Genomic DNA, 24,379 nt, shown 5'->3' on the forward strand with positions numbered 1-24,379 from the left:
GACGGACCTCAGCGCTACGTAGTTTTTCACAGACGTCAGCCGCCTCGAGCTTGGTGTCACCTCGCCTAGTCGCTCGATCTCGGCGTCGATTATCCGCGGCGTTATATCTGTGCGCTGAGTTCTCTCCTGCGTCTGGACTCGGTAGGTGGCTCTCTGTTGGTGGACGCCGCAGCGTACGTCGAGCACTCCCATAACTTCCTCGTAGGTCGAACTTGGCTGGGGGCTGCGTTGTACACGTAGTCCGGCGATCGGGTATTCGGCACTCTTCTTGGACATCGATCCGGTCTCGAAACTGGGTCCGGCATGTTCTCTTGGAAGTAATGCCGTCGTCCCGTAGGTTTTCCAACTTCACGATGGTGGAGCCGCCGTCGCTGCTACCAGGATTCATTTGCGTCTCCACAGCCATCGTTTCCGCATGCAGGGCACTCACTTCCACCTCTGGGCTCGAACTCCGGACTCCACAACCACGAGCATCTCTTCGGATCCCTTCTCGCCCAGTTCGTTGCCATCCCGCACATTGTTATCGTCGACCTCGGTCTCGAGAGAGCGCACTTCGTCTTCTGACTTTAACTGGTCACTCTTCCGTTCACTCAAATTGGTTTTCAGCTGGTCCGAGTTTGATCTCCGCTCAGATCTCAGTTCACTAATGAGTTCGCCATAGGAAGATAAGATTTTGTTTTCGAGTTCACTAAACTTGCTTAGAAAAATCTGAAGCTGTTCGGAATTCATTTCACTCGAATAAATTTCTGCCGGCTACAAAATAAGCTACCAGGTACTCGATTCTGACACCAGTTTTTACGTAAGAGTTTATCCACTAGTTTATCACACTTGTCCATCCCACTTCTGACGCCAGTTGTAACGTGTTGGCGGGGTAGATAAATAAATGAGTACAGCACCTGGTAGCAACCTATTTCTAAGATTTATTAACTAAGCACTACCACTACAGATTTACACACACACAGAGACAATAGCCGAGCTTACAAGTTACACAAGTACACGTACACACTTACGGTTCGCGCGCTCTCTCTCTTTAGTTTCTCTTGGGTTACACACACACACACACACACACAGAGAGAGAGAGTCATCGATTATTTACAGTACACTCTCTCAGCCGCTCAGTCAAACTCGTTAGCGCTGTCACGGTTCACAGCCTACACGTCAGCCTCGCAGGTCGGAATAGTATGCGCTGTTCACTCAACCCGCTGAACTCCGCAGTCTTCACACGTCGTCTCCTAGTGTTCCCTCCTTCGCCGCTCCAGAATACTCCAGGTTCTCCTCCAGCAGCCAGCCTCAAGGGACACACACACACGACATGAGGGAAACAGGAACGAGTCCTCGGCTCCACAGGCAGATACTTCATCAGGCTGCACACTCCCAGGCCATTACTGACTGCGCTCCAGCGAACTCAATCTCGCTCCCACTCACTCACTAACTAACTCTCACTCTCTAATTCTCACTGACTCCAGGCAGGTCGTTCCTCTCTTATATACCTGCGCTGGTTCTTCTAGAATCATCCGGATGTTCAATGGATCGAGGAACCTCGCAAAACAGAAGACTCCAGATTAATCTTCCAGTCGTTTCCGTAGTCTTCTGCGGAGCGACCATGGATAGAAGTGAGAAGGGCCGGCCCAGCGCCTGAGCGTTGCTCGCGGATTGGCGCACTCGAGCGTAAGGGGGGTGGGGCGATGGGAGACGCCCCCGGCGCGTAGCGAGTTAGCATGGTGCACTCTACAACCATTACAATATCATGTGAGGGAGGAGGGAGATTGGGCTGTGCTTCTGCGATGTCGTGTTTGATTATATCTCTTGTTCGTCTTGCCTGTTTTATGTCTACCCATTCCAAGTATTTACTAATATTCTCTTATAAGATGTTTTTTTGCTCGTTGTTTTCATTAAGATTCTCTTCACCGTTTTCTAATTTATCAAGAACGATGTGGATGTTTTCCAGGTTGTTCATTAGATTTCCTTTATTTATCATACAGATAATTTGAAGGTCCTGTCTGATATTGGTGAATTTGTGGTTGGACTCTTTCATATGGGATCATCTATGCTACACACACCATAGCACGAGGTCCAATTTGTTTTCCGCTATGAACTGAGAATCCCACCAATTATTATCACCACGCGCAGTGTCTACTTTCTTCTCAACAAGAATTCAAAAATTTTCACAATCTGCACAACAATCAACCATGGAGCCCATCAACACGGCTTGGTTACTTAATACACCAACTGCCAAATTTCTCCGCTTAAGCTGATACAGTGTTTAGTCAACTCTTCTTCCAGAGAGTATCAACTACACATTTTGTTACTCAGACATTGTACATACCTGTATACTTTTATATATGTGTCAGTTTACTTTGTGTTCATTCTTACTGTCATAGCACTCGGTCCACAACCATTATGTACCACCAGTACCTACTGAATTCCATGAGGCTATAAATTTTAACAACACAGAGCACCTTATTTGTACTTTTGTTACAGAATTCTTAGCATGTATAATGTACTTGTATTAATTATTACTCACCTACATCATACGTAGTATTTCATTTTCATTTGCAACATTTCAACCACACTTCATATTGTAAAATTATATTTTCATCTTACTGCTAGAAAACGATGTTTTAGGATTTCGCCAAACATTTTGTGTATGTCTTAATATGGCTGATGATGACCTTGAGTAGGGTTGAAACTAGTCCCATGTAATGTAAATATTGTAAATACAACTTAGTATTGAATAAGTGGAAAACTCTACTGTGCATTATTTATATGTTATCTCAGTTCAATACGGACCAACAATATGAAGTTCATAACCCTTAAAGATACATGCAGTCATGTAATTATTCCAAAGGTAATTAGATGAATCACAGTTAATAGATTTCACAACATGAATTTCCAGCAGACTGACTGTACGGCATTCGCAACCCGTTTGTCGTATAAGTAACAACGAGATGCATATATGGAACACGGCAATTATTAATGATAATAACAAGACTCAGCTTGCACGTCCACTCTTCTCAACTTCCAAAACAAGAGAGTGGGGCAGCAACAATAGGCAGTCTCTTCTTACAGCATCTGTTTTTTTTTGCTATTTGCTTTACGTCGCACCGACACAGATAGGTCTTATGGCGACGATGGGACGGGAAAGGGCTAGGAGTGGGAAGGAAGCGGCCGTGGCCTTAATTAAGGTACAGCCCCAGCATTTGCCTGGTGTGAAAATGGGAAACCACTACAGCATCTGTACTGCTCCAGTTATATACATTGAGTTTGGGGTTTCCAATAGGCATTATCTTGTATATCAACATGGTAATGCTGTTATAAATAATGGTTTAAATTATGAAATATTATTCATCTTCCCCAGTTCTATTTATCAATTATTTCACTTTAAAAAAATATTGTCATCTTGACCTATCATCGTTACGTTGTATTCAAAGATTTAATTATAACTTGTATCTCCATGGAACAAATATTGTGTGTTCAAAGTCCATATGAGGATAAGGTCGCATTAAGTCCTCCTGATTGAAAGAAAAAAAAAAAGTTGAGGGATGAAACATTTTCTTTTAATAACTGGATCTCTATAAAGAAGCGATAATGGGACATTTTCTTCTTTCATTCATTCACTCAAGTTAGTTTGCAACAATGCAGTCCGCTTCACGGCTGACAGCTGATAGTATTCTTGTTGGAGTTGATTATTTTCTCAAGTAGTAAACTTCTAACTGATAATATCTCTTCCTTTATGTGTTTGTATTTTCACTAACAATCAGCACATTCCTCACCTTCGGAATCCCATTCATTCTCACAATTCATGTTTTTATGTTCCATAACATTAATTCGATCACTATTATCGGCCTTTGTGTGACATAGTTTTAGATTACCAGCATAATGTGTTGACATCTGAGTTCCGTCAAGACTTTGAATTCTGTAGGCATTATTTCCTAGTACTTCTACAGTTTGTTAGTGTCTGATATACACTGACTTAGCAAATGTCATGGGATAGTCACCTAATAGCACGTGGGGCCTCCTCTGGCCCTGCGAACTGCAGTGAGACGCCGTGGAAGTAAGTCGACAAGTCCCTGGTAGTCCTCTGGACGCAGCTGACACCAAATCGTTTGCAGAACGGCCGCCAATGCTGGTCTGTTCGTGGGTGCAGAATCCATGGCACGGAGCCTGCGTTCCAGGACATCCCAGATATGCTCGATAGGGTTCATATTGGGGCTCCTGGGTGGCCATGGCAGTTGTTGGACCTCCGCTGCATGTTCCTGGAACATCATCTTGAAACACCGCAGAACTGTCTGGGTGCTGGAAGGCCATAAATGGGTGGAGATGGTCTCCGAGCAGCTCATCATACCGCGTACCATTCAAAATCTCTTCCAGAACAACTAGGGGCCCATTCCATACCAGGAAAATGCCCTCCAGACCATAACAGACACACTAGGGCCCTGGACCACACCTTCGAGGCAGGCAGGATCCATTGCTTCATGTGGTCTGCGCCATACACGGTGCCTTCCATCGGCATGGTGCAGTTGAAATGGTGATTCGTCCGACCACATCACGTTACGCCATTGTTCCAGTGTCCATCTCTGGTGACTGGTGACAAATGTGCATCGTTGTGCCCGATGATGTTGGGTTAACAGTGGCAAAAGTGTGAGGCGCTGGCTCCCATACCCCATAGAACCCATGTTCCTACGAATTGTCCAATGGGAGACATATCTAGCACGGCCTGTGTTGAAATGAGCCGTGATTTGTTGCACGGTTGCCCGTCTGTCATTATTGACAATCAGTTTCAGATGTCGCCAGTCACGGTCGAGAGTGGCTGGACGGCCGGTCGTTCATCTGTTGTGGACGGTGACACCCGCATTCAACCATTCACAATACACCCTGGACATGGTTGATCGTGTCAAGCCGAATTCCCGCACCACTTCCAAAATCGCACTTCCCATCCGTTGGGCACCGACCACCATACCTCGTTTGAACGGTGTCAGCTCAAGATGACGTTCCATGTTACTTCTGTCACATGCACAGCCACTGCTCACAAGGTCTCCTCTGGCCTCTGGCACAGGGGGCGTGTGGTGCGCAGACAACACACCTGCGCATCAGTGCTCCACTATCCCATGATATTTGCTGAGTCAGTGTATAACTGAGCAAACTGCAAAGGGTCATGGAATTTCTGATGTTAGAGTCCATTAAATCGATAATTGGCATGCCTTTCCATGTTCTTCTTTGCTCTAAGGATCATTTCTTCATGTGAGCAAGGTGGATCACCTATCTTTTGAATAAATCTGACCCGAGGTCGTATAGGTTTCTGGTTGAAGTGAAGGATACTAAGTATTTCTTCTGTGGATTTGTGGATTATGTTGTTAAGACTTTCTTCAATGACAGGGATGACCTTTAACCATTTCCAATGACATGAGAAACAGAATATTCGACAGAAGTTCGATATCTCTCCCATCATACGTTCTACTGCATTTCCTTTGGGATGTCGGATAGAAGTAAATGAATGGTTGATCCCCAATCTTTCCATAGCTTCATGGAATACATCAGAAGAGAATTGACTTCCATGGTCTGTTAATATTCGTTTCAGTTTTACCATCTTTGGTATAACATTCCATTCTAGTCTCCAAATGATGTGTCGGGCTTTTGCTTTTTGAATTGGTTGTAATGATATGAATTTTGAAAATATATCCAGGATAACTACAATGAATTTGTGGCCTTTTTGTGCAGCTGGCAAGGGTCATAAAATGTGGATATAGTATAGCTCTCTGGGTTCTTCCGGTATTACAGGAATAGGAGGATGTTACAGTGAAATTGAATTATGTTTGGCCTTCTGACAGAGATCACACGTGCGAATGAGATTTACCACGTGTTGACGTAATTTAGCCCATGTAAAAGTTTCTTTTAGAGTTGTGATGACCTTTTTAGTGCGTAATTTAGCCCATGTAAAAGTTTCTTTTAGAGTTGTGATGACCTTCTTAGTGCCTGAATGTCCAGTTATTCTGCGAACATACCAGATTAATCCTTGCTGTAATGCCTTAGGTATAACAACACGGATTTTCTTATGCTCTTTATCATCAAATTTTGTCAGAATCTGGTTATTGTACTGGCATTTCACGCTGATATCATTACGAGAGCTCCTTGGTTCCTCTTCCATGATATTATGTATGATCTCGTTCAATTCGGGATTTTGTCTTTGAAATTTGGTCAATTTCTTTAATTTATCTAAAATTTCTTCATCCTCAGCAATCAATTCAATGTGATGGATACGAACTTAATTTTCAATAGGATTTTGACTCAAAATGTCGGCTAAAGTGTTATCTTTCCCAGGGCAATACTTGATTCTGATATCGTATTATTGTACGAATAACAGCCATCTTGTGATTCGTTGACTAGCCAGACAGGCTTTTAATTCAAATATTAATGCTTTGTGGTTTGTTCTGACAACAATGAGGTATTACATGTGATAAATATAATTTTTGATCTGTATTGATGATATTTGATTGAAATAATAACAATAAGTTAATAAGTTAAGATCATTACCCAAAATTCATAAAAAGGAGATCCCCATTCGACCTATAATTAATAGTATGAATAGTCCTACCTATAAAACTTCTCAATTTCTACACAAATTCCTAAAAGACCATTTCAAATTCCACAACTCCAACCCCATAAAAAACTCGATTGAACTTTGCAATTCCCTAAATAAATTCAGTCTGCAACCAAACCACGTTTTATGTTCTTTCGACATCACCAACATGTACACAAATATCCCTATCAATAATACTATTAACATCATAAAGAACAATCTGTCAAAACATAGTACATAAAGTAAAATCAAAATTGATGAATGGTTAAAATTACTTGGTTTTGTTTTAAACAACAATTACTTCACCTTCAATAAGAAAATTTACAGACAGGAAGGTTTGGCAATGGGAAACCCGTTATCTGGAAACCCGTTATCTGGAATATTAGCTGATATACACTTAGACAATCTCGAACACAGTAAGATAATTAATAACATCAATGGACTCTGTCTTTGGCATAGCTACGTCGATGATACCATAGCAATCATAGATAAACAAATCAACAACAGTGATAACATATTATCATTCCTTAACAAACTGGATAATAACATTAAATTCACTAAAGAAGATGAGATCAATAGCTCTTTAAATCTCCTAGACATCAAAATCACACGAGTATAAAACAAGTTCGACTTCCAAATATACAGAAAACCCACCTTTTCTCCAACCACCATAAAAAATGATTCACTACATCCCAACTCACATAAAAAAGTCACTTATCACAGTCTAATATATAGTGCATTAAAAATCCCTATGTCTTCTAGTAATTTAAAAAAAGAATTACAATTCATTAAAGAAATAACTAAATTCAACAGATTCAATACAGATATAATGAAAAAAACTTCAACAAAACCAAATTAAAACTACCTACAAATTTAATTCCATTTAAACCCGTCAAACCAAAATATGCCAAATTCACGTTCACTAACCATAGTATTCATCTGATAACCAATTCCTTAATGAAACACGATGTAAAAATAGCCTATACAACAAAAAACACTAATCATAACTTATTCTGTAATCATAACTCTATTAACGTCACAGACAATTGCTACTCTGGATCAGGTAGCCTATATACAGATTAAAATGCTCTACATGTAATTTTTCTTCCAAACTGGCCGCAGCTTTTCAACCAGATACTCCGAACATTTCAATGCACAAAGACACAATAAATTCTCTGAAATGGCCAACCACATGAGGGACACAGGGCATAAATTCACTACAATAGAACAGGACCTTCATATCCTCAAAAGAATCGAAAAAAGTAAACTCATGACAGAATACAAAAATTTATTCATATTCCTCGACCAGCATTTTAACAAAGATAAGAATTTTAAAAAAGCCCCTTGTACGAACAGATTTTATTACTATTACAAGAATCAATTCCCCTCACCAATATATTCTTTAAAATTTTCAATCTTAAATTAATAAGCACTCCCACATCCTCTATCACTAACACACTCCCCTCCCTTCCCCCCACCACTAGTACCTCCCATTGAAATACAACCAATAGACCCATAGCCACACCCACTCTAATATCGCTCCCTCCAACGTCATCGCACCGCTACAATACATGCAGCATTACACTTTCCTCTTTCTCCCCCACTGACAGTGGTGATGATGATGCTTGTTGTTTAAAGGGGCCTAACATCAAGGTCATCAGCCCCTAATGGTACGAAATGAAATAACAGAAAGTTCAAATTCATCCAATGACCAAAATATAATGAAAAATGTCATGAAGAATGAATGGATGGACATGAACCCAACAAAAAACAAACAAACAATAAACAGTGGATCAGACTAAAAAAAAAATCATAAATAATAGTATTACTGACCAACGGACCACTTATAAAGCACAATGATGCTTGATGTCTAAAGGGGAGCAAAATCCATGTCTAAGGCCCCACAGAATGGTACATGTCGCTAGTAAAGTAGAACTATGGTATTTGTCATGTTGGGGTACTAATCAAAGGTAGCAAAGACTCACGGTGTTCCACACAAGATGGTACTACTCACAAGTATTGCGTACAGGGAACGCAGACCTATGGTGTTTCTCACATTATGGTGCCACACACAGCCAACGCAAACTGATGAGGCTCCTCACCTGGGTGTACTAATCACAGGCTCCGGTATTCCCATAGTGTTCCTCACATGTGGGCACCAATCACAGGCAACGCAGACTGACGGTGTCGCTCATATAGCGGTACAACTCACAGGCTACGCCAGACCCGCGGGGTTGCTCACATGGGTACGACGCGCGGGTACTGGAAACCCCCAGGCCAGCCTCTTTAGTGCTACTAATCACAAACCTATTTTATGCCTAATTTAGTGGTACGACTCGCAAGTACAGGCAATCCATGGTGTTCCCCGCATGATGGTACGAATCAAAAGTAGTTTCATGGTTCTAATTCGATCATCCCTTGGCCGCCCCTTTTAGTCGCCTCTCACGACAGGCAGGGGATACCGTGGGTGTGTTATTCGTCTGCGTCCCCCATCCACAAGGGGTAAAGAGAGAGAAAAAAGAAGAAAGAAGCGATCCGTCACTTCGAAAAATGAAGTAACGGATGAAGAAAGGCAAGGACCACGAAGGGCGTGAAAATGAAAGACTCCCTAGGCCTTGAATGCTCTAATACCGCCGGGGTCGGAAAAGAACAAGAGTTGACCAAGGGAGCTTGGATAGGATAGACGAAAGTGAGGAGCCTGGCACAAGTGGAAGCAATGCCAAGACTCAGCTAAGGGCCCTGTGGTCGCCAATCCACTCTCCCAAGTTGAGAGCCCCTTGGGCCCCTTTTAGTCGCCTCTTACGACAGGCAGGGGATACTGCGGGTGTGTTCTACATGTGAGTCCCCCACCCGCAGGGTGTAGTGTGTTTGATCCGCGAGAGGTATTTTATTTCCCTCAAGTCCGCCGGCAAGCCGGTTAGGACCCCACTATCCGCCACCTGGGATGCGCCACGTGGAAGTATCACCTCTCCCCCTGCTACGCCAGCATAGTAGGTTCGTGGCCTACTGATAGTAGCTCCCCTCCAAGTACTACAAACAATCCCATAGTCACGCCTTCGCAAACAGATCCCCCTCCAATACAAACCTACACTCGTAGCAAGAGCTCAACAGTCGTTAATAAGTTTTAGCTCATAACATAACAAGTTACCCTCACCATCGTCAAATGGTAAGTGTACACGATTTCCACCTAAAAAGTTTATAACAATTTTTCATACAATTAACACCACGCTTCTGGTTTCCTTTCACAGATTCTACTTCTGATCCAACATTCAACTCATTAGCTACATTCAAATGTCACATTGCCTTTTCGACCAGCATTCAATAAACCCTTATTCCTAACAACGTTATAGCATCGTATCAAATGAGATGGTTCATAGAGGTCCAATATAAACATCGTATATTAACCTTCAACTACAACCTTGTAAGTCTTCATCAAAGTGAACCACAACTTCACCATATGCTACTGGCGTTTGACTTTTATCTTACGTAAACAAATAATTACAGGTCACTTGACCATCTGTCAACATTGTGTTTTAAAAAATTTTGATTTTGATCGTCATTCTCGTCATTATCTTATTCTAACCGCTAGTCGGTCAACATCATTTAATAGCAATTTTACCACTTGTCTATAACAAACTGTTGCTTTATTCATTTTACTTACTATAGTAGTCTTCCAATGTCAATATTGCAAATACTTTCACCAATTGTCAACTTCTCACTCATAGCAATATCTTTAAAACCAACATTGTACTAGTCTTTACCATATGTTAATTTTTTTCTAAAGTCTTTTCAAGGTTTCTTAATAATTAGTTTTATTTTATTTATATGTAAATCAGGTGCCTGATTTTATTTCAAAGTTAAACCCATGGCTGATGATGCCTGTATGTAAGGCGAAACATGTACCATTTTAATTAACATGTCAATGTAAATCAACAAAGACAAGATTTATTGTATTGATTAGGTGGTCAAATTAATAAATTAACTTACTGTTATTATTTCAACAATGAGGTATCCGAAAATAAATTTTATGCCAATGCTGTAATGCATAGATAATGGCCAAGAGTTCTAATTCTGAAATGGTGTAGTAAATTTCGTTCTTCCTCAATCGTCAACTAGAGAATGCTAAGTACATTCTATCCATGGAATTCATTGGGTTTTCTTGCAACAATATAGCTCCAACTCTAATTTGAGATGCATCTGCTTGGATAATAAATTCTCCACTGAAATCGGGATATCACAATTTAATATGACGAGTCATCAATTCCTTCATCTTGTGAAATGCTTGATCGCACTCCTCATTCAATTTCATATTAGATTTTAATAGACCTTGAAGTGGTGCAGCGGTTTCTGTGTATCCAGGATAATGTTGTGCGAAAAATAGAATCATTCCAAGAAATTGACGTACATTCTTAACCTAGTTGGTTTTTGGAAATTTAGAATCGCTTGTATTTTTGCCGGATTAGGGCGGATTCCTTCACCATCATATGTCCGACAAGTAGAATTTCTGATTATTGGAATTTAGATTTCTCTAAGTTGACTTTGAATTTGGCTTCTTTTAAATTCTTGCATAGCTTCTCAATTTTCTCCAGATGTTCATCCAAGGTTTCAGTAGCAATCAATAAATCATCGACATAGATCGTAGTGAATCCTTTTACTTTGTCCGTTAGATTCCTGTCCAACCCTCGGATTAAAGCAGCAGATGAGTTCTTGGTACCGAAAGGAAGTCTTTTAAAAGCATAAATCTGGTTCATGAAGATGAAACCAGTCAAGAGTTGACATTTCTCTTCTGATAGAATATGGTGAAATTAAGATGCTAAATCCATGACCGAAAAATAGTTAATTTCCGAATAATTTTTTTTAAGTGATGGTGGAATTATTCTTTCATTCAACTCTCGTTGTCCAAACAAACTCTTAAGTATCCGTCACCTTTACGAACAGTTAGCAATGGGCTTAAGTATGGAGTGTTCCTTTGAGTAATTATTCCATTATCTAACATGTCTTGAATGATGCTTTTAACTTCCGAGCTGTATTTTTCTGGGATTGGGTAAGATTTGGCTTTATGAGGAGTCCAATTGTTGATTAATAATTTGTATTCGAAATTTGGGATACACCTAGGTTTCTTTCAAAAAATATCACTGTAGCGATTTAGAATTTCCGAAAGGGCTTGTCTTTGTTGCCGAGTTCCTTTAAATTGTTGTATTTTCGTGTAGATATCTGGGTTGCTCTTGTCTACATCGTAGGATTTGACCATTTCTTGAATCATGCCGATTGTTTGCTCAATTTCATAACTGGCATACTCATTATGTAATCCATTCATCAGACTACTATTGTTCCCATGATGACCTACATGTATCCTATTCTCAATTTCTTCTGTTCGTTCCTTGACACGTCCAGTTGATTACGATTTGTTCCTGGATCCATATTAGTCTTAACAGGTGTAGTTCCAATTTCTCTTGGGAATCTAATCTCTTTCTTTTCCAAATCTATGATAACGCCGTTGATTCTGATAAAATCTGCTCCAAGAATGACATTGTATCTTAAGCGATTCATAACAATGAATGAATGTTCGATGGTGATGTCCCCTATAATTCATTTTTAAATATGTTAGAATGGTACAGTTGATGGATTTATCGGGTATTACTCCATTTATCTTTGTTTTTGGTATGGGAAAAATAGGAATTTTATATCTTTTCTTGAGTTCTTGAAATAATACATTTGATACGATGCTAATGCTGGACTCTGTATCAATCAAACAAAATATTCTAATGCCTTGGATTTAGGCTGAAATAATGGTAACCCAAGTTTTAATCTGTGTTTCCCCTAATGGTTCTTCAATCAATTTATCAGGTATAATTTCTATTGTATTTGAGCAATAAACCATCCTTCCATGATATTATTTACATTTATATTATGTATGCTATTTGCAGGTCCCTCAAAGTTTTTTCCCCCCCCACACCTTGACCTTCTATAATGTGGCCATATGGTGTAGCATTTGGATCTAGATTAGTTCTGTTGGTTCTACTCTTTTGTAACTCAAAACTTTCAGCACCAAGGCAGTCCTTTTCCGTATCTTGGTTCTTGATAGCCTCTTCCCACCTTTGCCGTTCTTGGCTTTCTTTTCGTGGTTCTTCAACTTATCTCCTGTTTTCTTCATTCCGAGTTCCTTCATCGTGAGGTGGATTGTTCAATTGTACATGTCCTGCGTTCTGATTCCGTGGGCTATCATTTCTCCTTCTATATGGTTCATGATTTTGATATGGGTGATCTCTTCTTGAATTGTTGCATTCTCTCCAGGGATGATTCCTCCAATCTCAAAGGTTTTGTTCTCTGGTGGTGGGTTCAAGTGTTTGAGTTACTTGTTCATTCCCTCAATGTATCCTAGGATGATGATGTGTTGTTGTGAAATCAAGTTGTCGGAGCATTGTTTCTGCCTGAACTGCTGAATGCACATTGGCACCCACTAAGAGTATCTGAATTTCAAGTGGAAATTGTCTTTCGATTGCATGGATCAATTCAATTTCGGAAATTGACGCGTCAAGGTCTTTCATTCGATGAAATAGGAAATAATCTGAATATCTGGTTTGGCCTGTGGTCGGGTGTTTCCTGGAATAGAGTTGTAAGCATAGATTTTGTTGTGTATCCAGCCCCCAAAATTGATTTAGAAAGGCTGTTTTGAATTCATTGAAGTCTACGAATGTAAAACGCAAAGCATGGAACCATATATTAGAATTATCCTCTGGATATTTTTCGACAATTCTTAATTTTCTCTCCTCCGGTATTCTGTTCTCTTTGAAATAGGCTTCCATTTCTCTAATGAATCCTTTGGGAATGAGACCCATACATCCTGTGAATTTCTTTGGTCGATCATCATAAGTCTTGATTATGTTAATGATTTGCATGCCATTCAGAGCATTAACTGTCCAGTTCTCATTTCCATTTACATTGTTATAGTTAAGAATAGTGGTTGTTGGCATTCTTTCTGCTACTAGGCCTTTGGTTAGCTTCTGGCGCTCTCGTAAAGTTGATTTTACAGATTTAGTTGATTCATTAGTGATTTCCAATCCTTGTAGTTCCTTCTATAGATTCTGAATGTCCAGGTTTGGTTGATCTACACGGTCCAGCATTTCTGACCTGTATTGTTCGGCTTCATCAGTGAGAAATTTGACTTTGTCGCTGATTTGGTCTCTTGTTATTATCATATTGGTTTGGATCGATAAATTAGTCTCTACATCCTAGGTTATCTTCGTTATCTGTTCTTGGCATCCTCTCCATTGCTCAAGACTTTGTTCTTGTAGCAGATTCATCCCTTGTTTGATATTATAGACTTCTTGGTCTACCTGACCCTTGATTACATGGATATTCTGTACCAGTTCTTCCTTTAATGTTTTAAGTTTCACGTTAATAGCGGTTGTGACCTTGTTCTTTAGGTATGCGATGTCGACCTTCATCTGCATTACAGCTGTTCCTATCTCTGAGTAGAATTTTTGCATTTCGATGGTGACCGTTTTCATCGTCTCTTCCAGCTGCCTTTGTGCTTCTTGAGTGATTATTTAGGTACTTATCACGATCTCTTCCAATTTTCTTTGGGCTTGTTCTTGGGCTTTCTCCTGCCATCCTCTGACTGTTTTCTCTGGGCTTCCTCCTGTTTCCTTTCGACTTCTTTTTTGGACTACTTCTTGGCTATCTTTATTATCTCTTCTAGCCTCTTCTGGGTTTGTTCTTGCGCTTCTTCATGTTTTCTCTGGGCTTCCTCTTGTTTTCTTTGAACTTCTTCAAATTGTTTTTGTGTCTGCTCCTGATTCAGTTCCAACTGTTTTTGCGTTTGCTCCTGACACTGTTCCAACTGTCTTTGCGTTTGCTACCGACTCTCTCTGAATTTATTAGCTAGGTCCTCTAACATCACCTTGATATGTGCTAGATTAGCCATCTTGGTTTGTAATATACGCAAAGTTCAGTGCTAATATGGGTACATAATAAAGTTCCTACTCACTCTATGTAATTTGTACTAAATAACGGCATTTTATGTCTCCAATCCGAATTACAACTCCATTAATTTATTAAATCATACATGTGAACTAACTTTTGTCACCATTGTTATCAGAATCTCCTCACTTCTTTATTAATATTTATTATTATTAGCCATCATAAATATTTCCCTTCAATAATAAACCTACTCGGTCATGATCAAGCCAGACTACTGGGCGTCAAATTATGTGCAACTAGCCTTGGAATTGGATTAGCCATGCCGTTGGGCGACAAATTTTATGTGACACCAATGTCGAGCCCCACAGTTGGGTGACAAAATATGCAACAACATTTGTGGTGATAATAAGTGGTGATATGGGGCATCGCAATGTCACATAAATAATTATCATACCCAACCTATCATTCATATACAGTAAAACCTGTCTTAACGGACGCCTCTCAGCGGCGGACACCTCTCAGCGGCGGACACCCCTCATTGGCGAACAATTTTCTAGGTCCGTAATTACATACCATGTTGTGTATGAGTAATTTACCCCTCTTATATGGATACCCTTTATTATGGATGCAGACACACCACAGCCACGAGAAGCTCCAATTAAACTTCTCCTAATGGACACTTTCTTTTTCAAAAAATACTGTATTTGTGTCCTGTACAGTATGTATTCCCTTACTGTTTGCACAGGCGGTACTTTCAAGAATCGCAGACACCGTAACTTTTGGTTCAGCCTGTATACATTCTTGGAAGAGAACACTAAGCTATCACTTCCGGAAGTTGTGTGATCTGACATGTACAACAGCGCTGGAATTCGTACCTTCACTGTCAGGTTACTTTTCATTGACTCGTGGGCTTTTGACGTGTTCAGTTTTACGTTAGTAAGTTGATGTAAACATGGTTCCGAGGAAGTTTTTAACTCTAAAAGAAAAGGTAGGCATAACAGACTATCATAAACGTGAGAAGTATGGTATGCGTAAACACACTAGTCACTTCACGTGAGATCGCGCGTATCTTGACGTAATCAAACCTGTCAAGAAAGATGTGCTATGCAAAAGGGATCTGTACTCATAAGCAGCAGCCTAAAGTAACACCTGATAGTATATATAATGCCCCTGCGAGTGGTGACCCAACCATAATAATAGCGTAAATATGAATATGGGACTTGTAAACTTGCCTCGGAAAAGGGTTGGGCATACCCTGCAAGCGCCGTGCGGTTCCTTGGGTACTGGGGGAACTGTGAATAATGGACAGCCAGTAGCCAAGACCATGAAGGTGGGCATATTCAACCTTTTGATCCTGACATGAAAGGCACGAGGAGTGGTGGATTATAGGGGAAAGAAGTTATGGAAATGATGGGGCTAAGGAAAGAAAAGAAGGGGAAATGAAAGAAGAGAATGAGGAAAGGATAGACAATATACTGGGGTGGTGGCTGAGAATGGAGTGGGCCTGATTATTTCAAAACAGCTGGAGGAGTATGTGGATATGGTACAGCACACCAGCAACAGGATAATAAAAATTAGACAGAATGAGGAACAAAGAGGAGGATATTGAGGAATTCCTGGAGAAATTAGAAAAGGAAATAACTAATGCGGAAGTGATTATAATGGGAGACTTAAATGCTCACGTGGGAAACAAAAAACAAAGAAAGGAAAATGTAATCGGACCATATGGATATGGTAAAAGGAATTAAGAATGAGACTAACTTGTTTAGTTTTGTGAGAAAAATAGAATGATTGTGGGGAACACATGGTCTCAGAAGGAAAAATTACAAATATGGCTGGGGTGACAGAAGAATAAAATCAGTAACTGATTACTTTCTGGTGGAAAGGAGAAATTGCAGATAGTTGATGGATGATTAACAGCTGTACCAGAAGAAGCATTTGATGGATATCAGAGTTGTGATAGCAAAAATGAGAGTGGGGAAAATGGAAAAATTAGAGGAGACAGGAAATTAAACGTGTGGAAATTAAAAGATAAGAATGTGGAGGAAGAATTTCTGGAGAGACTGAAATGTGGAAGATGAATGGTCCAACTTCAAAAGGGTATTTGTAAGTGGGGCAGAGAGTGTCTCTAATAGAACATTGACGAGAGTGAAAGAAAAGGAGACATTGTGGCAGAATGAGAAGGGAAGAGAAGCAGTGAAAGAAAAGAAGAAAGCATGGCAAGAATGGAATAGAGATAGAAAAGAAGAAAGCAAAATGAAGTATCTTGATAATAAAAGGAAATGTAAGAAATTGGTAAGAGAAGAAAAGTTCAAAAGAATTTAGAGAAAAAGATGGAAATGGATGGAGCTTGCAATAAAAGAATGCTGTATGGAATTATATGAAGTAATAGGAAAAAAGAGTTTTTACAAAGCTGATGAAAGAGGAAGGTGGAGAATTGAGGTTTTCCATTCCGATCTTTCTCACATCTTCGTTTCTTAATCTGTCTTTCCTATCATACTTATTAGGTATTTCATTTTGCTGGCTTGAATTTACTCTCCTCTTTACTTGAAATTTTGTACACTATCTCTTTACACTTCCTTGATATTTCCCTATTCCAGACAAGTTTTCTTACACTCTGGTAGAATTACTAGATATTAGAATCATTCCGTATTGATGGTTTTCACTTTACAAAGGAAAATTTAATGTGTCCTCCTATTCAATACATAACATAACTCCATCATTAGATGGAGTAAGAATGAGTTGAGGCCTCGTTGAAATGGTTAGGGCACCCCCCAAAAGTGATGTGCAGTTCCTGATGTTCTCACCCTGGGGGAACTGTGGAGATCCTTGATTCACAACCCAACAAAGAAGAATTGTCCTTATACTTCTTTGCTGTTTGTTCCCCAAACTACAATACTGTCTGCAAATAGTAATAACTTCATCTCCCTATTCCCATATGCTTCTTTTGTCTCTTTTACAATTTCGTCCTGCTGCTGATGCACTTCTTGTACATTGCTTGCAGCATTTCTACAGTTTGCATTTCCAGTCTCTTTTTGGACTATGGTTTCCCAAACCTTCTCCCTGGGATCACTACTGTATACCTTTGTTAGATCTATGAATGTCATGATGAAATTCTTTCCATATTACTCATTCTTTTCCATAATTGCCTCATGGTGAAGATTGGGACTACTGTAGATCTTCCACTTCTAAAGCCATACTGTTCCTCTTGCAACTCTCTTTCTACCTTCTTCTCATTCTCCTCTCTAACATCCTTTCCACCGAGCTCGAGAGCTGCAGTCGCTTAAGTGCGGCCAGTATCCAGTATTCTGGAGATAGTAGGTTTGAACCCCACTGTCGGTAGCCCTGAAAATGGTTTTCCGTGGTTTCCCATTTTCACACCAGGCAAATGCTGGGGCTGTACCTTAATTAAGGCCACGGCCGCTTCCTTCCCACTCCTAGCCTTTCCCTGTCCCATAGTTGCCATAAGACCTATCTGTGTCGGTGCAACGTAAAGCAACTAGCAAAAAAAAAAAAAAAAAAAAAAAAAAAAACAAAAAAAACAAAAAAAAAAAAAAAAAAAAAAAACAAACAAACATTCTTTCCAGTATTTTTGCCACTTGTGATTCCTCTATAGTTATCACACACTTTTTATCCCCCTTCCTACAGACTGGTATTATTATTCCCTTTCCCCAGTCTGCTAGCATATGGCAACATTGGCACCTAAAATTCTCAGCAAAGTTATAAGATAACTCTGATTGGGCATCAATTGGATAAAAATGTATTTCAATATTTGTCACTCACAGATGAATCCAAAGTCAAATTTATACTGCAACTACCACTGAATATCTTTTCATCTATCTGATACAAAATTGACTTTACCCACAATATAAATGAACAGTTTTACCAATACATTTTATAGAAAAAGTGACAAATATGGGTTAAAAGTGAAACTAGACACCAACTGTGGTAAGAATTGGGGAGCTAAAGGCAAATGGCTCAGTCCTAAGTATTAGAGATTTTCAGGTGCTACCTTGTTCCCTTGAGAGAGCCGCCGCCTCCTCTTTCTTCAGGCAAAGGAAAATAACTGCAATGGAAAATCTTCTCCTCCATTAGGTCAAAAAGGCTATTTGGGAGATTCTGCAAAGCTGATAGTTAAATATTACCACACCACTAATCATAAAATTTCTGCATTTCTAAAAGTGTGTCAATAACTTTAATATCGGAAACACTATAGGTAAAATTCTTTACTGTTTGATAAAAATAACTATTACCGGTACTTCTTTTTACTTACAGTTTCCAAAGTTGAGATCAACAGCTGTAAGATCCACAGAACTGGGCTGGCTTTCAACAGTACATGCAGTACTGGAATCACTCCTATAACTAGGACCGCAGTCACCACAGAATAGAATGGAACTACAGAACGGGCAGCAGGTATAAAATATGTTACTGTACAGATAATAGCAATTCCCAAGAGGCCAACCTAAAACGAAAAATAAACACAAAATTTGATGAAGGGGAATTTTAATTTTTTCTCATGCCATCTCAATCTTAATAATATAATTTAAATGACAAAAATAATGAGGTAACCAGCTATACAATGGCTTTAATCCCCAACAAAGCAAATCTGATTCTTGAAGGGCACAAAAAAGTCCATCTGATACTCCATGTTGAAAGGTTTTAGCACGTAAAACACCCCTGTTGACTCGCTGTATGTTTACCTGATGATACGGACTAAAATCTGACATTAAACCACCCAATAGAGTTCTGGTTACTCTGCAATCTGACAGAGTAGAACAGAACATCGAAACTGACATGTAGACAGCCTAAATGGTGTCCAATCAAAAAGCCTGTATATGACAGTTGAGGCCAATAATAATAATAATGATGATGATAATAATGATAATATGATTTATTCACTTATCTACATTATTTCTGCAAATGTTCAGTAAGGCATTCTACATAATCTTTGCAATTATTTACACCTGAGAAGCACTTACGTGTTTATCTGCCCATGAAGTTGTTATATATTGTTAAACATTGTTGCAATCATTCTTATTTACAACCTTATTTAGATTTCTACAATTACGTTAGCATAATAGTATTTTATTTTACTAACAGTTATTTCTTCCTGTGTAGTGGGTTTATATCACTTTGATCTAAATAAATTCCTGAAATGAATCGTTCAATAAACAGAAATTTCTTTCAAAATTTTAAATTGGAATTTTAATTTTGTATGATCCACAGTTTCATCATTTTTTAATAAATATTTTTTTCTTAACCTATCAGGATGTGTGCTCTGTTTTGTAACATATGGGCGCATGTTGGGTAAATTTTACTTGAGCAGTTTATCATTATGAAACATGAGATGTAAGTCACTTTCCACCCTTTTCAAGAAGCAAAATGGCATCTTTGTATTAATATCAAAATCTAATAATATATTGCGGGTAGAAAAGTAATCCTCGAACTGGCAAAAGTGTTTCGTCCTTTCCTCCCATGGCAGCGCCTAATATCAGGCGTTTGGACATTTTATCGCAGTAATCAAACTATTATTCATTGAAAGAAGCTAACTATGTGTCAATCGAACGATACACATTTGTCTTTATTGAGAAATGGTTTATTCATTTGCATATTGCACTGATGATATGTAAAACGATATCAAACATGCTCAAAATGTGCCATTTTGCGCTAGCAGCTAGGTAATCACTCACTGATATATTTCGTTGCCAGTTTTCCTTCTGATATCAAATTGAAGTGTTAATATGCATTAAAATAAGTAATATCCGGTAATATTGAATCATTTCTCGGTTTATCTGACAGACTGAATTTGTTGGCTGGTGAGATGAATTTGGTGCCAGCGCTGGCAAAAAAATCTTGTTGAGAAGGCTAATGTTCCGAGTTGTTGTAGGGAGCCATAAGGGAAATAAGGGGTTGAAACCACTATTGATTCACAAATATAATACCTTTATGGGACATTTGGATATCAAAGATAAGTGCATTTACCATGCTACCTGTTCCAGACTGTCTGGAATGTAGTGGAAGCAATTTTCTACATATAGCATTATATTTGATGCATACATTCTGTACAAACTACATCCAAGCCAGGGCTTCACGTAAACTGCCACAATGAATAAACAAACATCTTATAAAGCTTGTTTGTCCTTAGCGCTCATTTTAAACTGGGACTTCAGTAAACACATTTTTAAGGAGTAAATAGCTCTTGCCATCCATCGTGCTTGATGCATTGCACCAGGAGGTCTGATTTTTATTTTATTTGTAATGTCTCCACCCAGAAAAACAATAGCGAGCTCAATGAGCTCACGATAATCATCTCGTACAGTCAATTTTGCCAGCTCATTGTTAAAAAACGTCACCAATTCAATAATATTTGCCTCACAGAGATGTTGTTGGACAAAATCAGTGCACGGTTCGATATTCTTCCAGTTGTCTCTACATTTTCTGAACAGCGGAATATCAGGACTGCTAGTGATTTGTTGGATCTTTGATTCAAACACACTTTTGAGCATGAGTTCGTAAATATGATGGCGGCAAGGAAAGAGTAACAACTCTCTTTCTAGTTTTTGCTCTAAAAGCACACAAGCTCCGTTCAAGCGTCCTGTATTAGATGCTGTTGTATCACAGCACATTATTTGTACCTTATCATCCAGGTTCCAGTCATGAAGGGCATTTGACACTGCTTTCGCTTGCTCTTTGCTGGAGGAGTTGTCTAACTTCAGCACAGCAAGAAGTTGTTCTTCCTCGTCATATGAAATGATAATTGGTAGGCGTTCTTCTTTAGAACTTCATACGTCTAGAGCAGGTAACAATTTTCCATCCCAATGAACAGTAACTACTTTGGGCACGTTATTCTGAAAATTGGATTTAATGGATCTCGCTCTATCTTTTCTCATTTGTGTTCGAATGCGTTGAATAGAAGATTTGTTGATTGAGTAATTGTCAGAACTAAGACCAAGTGCTTCTACTACAGACTGAATTATATAAACAGAATCTCTGATGCTTAGTTAACATCTGTCTAAAGTTGCAACTAATTTAGATGTGATAATATCTTTTCCTCCTCTTCTTGTCGACGTAGTTAAAGAACTTACAGATTGAGATGTGGATGGCAGAGATTCTTCCAGGCTTTCTTATGAGCTTGTGGATTGTTCTACGTCTTCATGTGTATCAAAAGTCTGTCAAGTTGCAGATTCCAATGAGCTCGTGGAAGGCATTTGCATTAGCCTCTTTTTATCTTCTACGAGTTTTCTCAGCCTGGCCCTATCTTCAATATCAGGCAACTTTTTGTCAACATCCGCTAAGCACCCCGGATGCCCTTGCTCTCTTTGCTTTTGCAAAAATATTTTATCTTCTTCGATTTTTATTCTTTCAAGAGCATCAACATGTGCGATATTGAATAAATTATCTAATTCAAGTTGAAAGTTCTCTTCACGGCGCCTATGTAAATCCTGAATCTTCTCTCGCTATTTTTTTTGCAGTTCTCTCCAGACCTGATAAAGATCCATTAACTTCTTAACACAATTAGGCACAGCTCTGGTAGGTATTCTAGCCTTTTCCCAGAATATATTGCACTCCCAAATGACAAGATTTGCGCTTTCATTAACAGTCAACTTAACCTCACGTATATTGAAAAATAGAACTGCGAGAACTTGACGATTAGATGGTAATTTTGCACCTGTTATTTGGTGACTTACTTCACCAACCAAGAAAATGCTTTATTTTTTATTGCTCCTTAGTTCCACTGACATTCTTCAAAATATAAAACAATCCGTGATAGCTACCTGATAAGCGAAAACTAAGTGACAATAACAATGAGAGCGCGCCACTCTTGTGATGCAACTTGTATGGACATGTTTGCGCGCGAGTCGGCACGGGTTGCACTGTTCCAAATAAGGAAAAAACTTGTTTTCGGGTATTTTAGGCCCAAATGAACAAAACAATAACCTATGCATTGCAAAATTAAAACTCTGAAAAATAAGGGACACCCTAACACCCATCTTATGTTCTCAGCAGCAACAGTAGTAGTAGTAGTAGTAGTAGTAGTAGTAGTAGTAGTAGTAGTAGTAGTAGCCATCATTATCTACATACTGGCACCCAGGCGTAATGGGTGAGATCGATCAGCGCTGTTATCATAAACTATTGTCGCGGCCACCAAATTAGGCGGGTGAGGAAAACTGTGCTGTCGTCAGATATGGGAACGGCAAAGCGACAGATGGTCGAGAGTCACTTACCTCCGAGCACGGATTGGCAACGCTGATCATGCAGTGCTGTCTAGTTGAAGCCCATCCACTCCAGGCCACCTCACCCGAGTCATTTCCTGTCATGCAGCTGTTGAGTTTGCACCATAAGTGCAGTTAAAATAGATAGCGAATGCGAAACGATTTGCGCTCAAATCAAGAGAGAAGTGACAGTGAGGACCAAGACATTCAAAATAAAGGACGTAGAAAAACTCACATCAGAAGCCATTGACCGTGTGACTGCTGCAGATTGGGAAAACTTCAATCGCGCGGAAAATCTTCAAACAGACGATTGGGCCAAGAAAATAGTAATGGACGAAAGAATGGAGCCATTCATCATTAGTGTAAATGACGACTCGACAGATAGTGAGATGTGTGATGACAGTGACTAAGAAATATTAGACTGCCTTGAAGCCAGAAACCGATTCTTAATTCATTGTAAATTAATGTTAACCTATTCTTTAAAGTAGTTCTTTTTCCATATTACTCTGTACAATATACAGTATTCAAATATTTAAAGTCATAATGTAATAAAACTGACACAGATTAATATGTAATCCGAAAGTATTTACGGCGTTCTGCAGCCTGTGCTGGCGCGCGCACCCCAAACTGCCTCAGCCAGTGACATTTACATGATCGCTTTCCGGGCCATTTTCCAGGAAAATTACAAGACTCATGGAACTATGTTTCAGATAAAAAATATAGTCAGGCAATTTTTTACATTTTTCCTGCAGACAAAATTTTATTGGCTGAAGAAATAAAAACTTGGCCGCTTACTGAAATTTTCAATACATGATTCTACGGATTTAAATTTACTTGTTCCAGATTTAATTTTTAATAATTATTTGAACTGGTTTATATGGAAAATAGTTATACCACTGAAATCAGCAGTATTTTCTGAAGCTTGTAGTATAATTTGTTTTGAAACATTGTATGAAGTAACATCAGGAGCTTGAGAGAGAACAACTTGCCTCGCGCTCCGAAATGATGTGTTCAGTTAGACATTTCTTCGCCAGTTGCTACATAACCTTAGCAACAGCGTAATTTCTCTGACCCGCCTAATTTGGTGGCCGTGACAATAGTACACTTCCTGAGGCCCGACAATCGTGGAGGAAAAAAGAAGACCCACCCAAGCAACTCTGAGTGAAGTGCACAAGTTGTGGTGTGCAACTGGTTTATGAGCTATACATTTCAATCGAGAACAGTGCAACAGACTATATACACCCTACGCACATTTATGTGCTATAAAATAGTGCTCCTTTACTCTCATTTTAAAAATTTTGAATAAATATAAACATGTTACATACAGTACAGGTTTTGCAAAAAAAAACTTTTTTGGAAGATAACTCCTTGGGTAACATTATCTTTTTATTTCTTGTCATTTTGTGAATAAAATGATATACTGTTTGTGGATATACGACTTTTTAAGCTTTTTTGGCAGAATTTATACTTTGAGTCTGCAATGCCGGTGAAATATCCCTACCACAACAGGAAAAATGACTGCCAGTTCAAGGGTTAAGTTAAAATTGATGCTCAACCCATCCCTTTGTATTGCATAATCTATGCAAATGTGATTGTATCTCAATTTTCATAATGAGTAATAAGTTTATTAATTCTACTTAAAAATCAATATGAAACAAGATCTTTG

At 39.1% G+C, this 24,379-nt stretch overlaps 1 protein-coding gene across 3 annotated transcripts in view; it reads right to left on the bottom strand.

The window, feature by feature from the left end:
• Dolk (Dolichol kinase) overlaps positions 1–24,379 on the bottom strand; it is a 188,672-nt gene that overhangs the window by 121,813 nt on the left and 42,480 nt on the right. For all 3 annotated transcript variants that reach the window (XM_067142775.2, XM_067142776.2, XM_067142774.2), the window contains exon 4: positions 18,774–18,962. In XM_067142775.2, the coding sequence (XP_066998876.2) occupies positions 18,774–18,962 (189 nt within the window). The remainder of the gene's footprint in view (positions 1–18,773; positions 18,963–24,379) is intronic.

This window comes from Anabrus simplex, chromosome 3 (genome assembly GCF_040414725.1).
Source record: "Anabrus simplex isolate iqAnaSimp1 chromosome 3, ASM4041472v1, whole genome shotgun sequence".
Taxonomy (NCBI): Eukaryota; Metazoa; Arthropoda; class Insecta; order Orthoptera; family Tettigoniidae; genus Anabrus; species Anabrus simplex.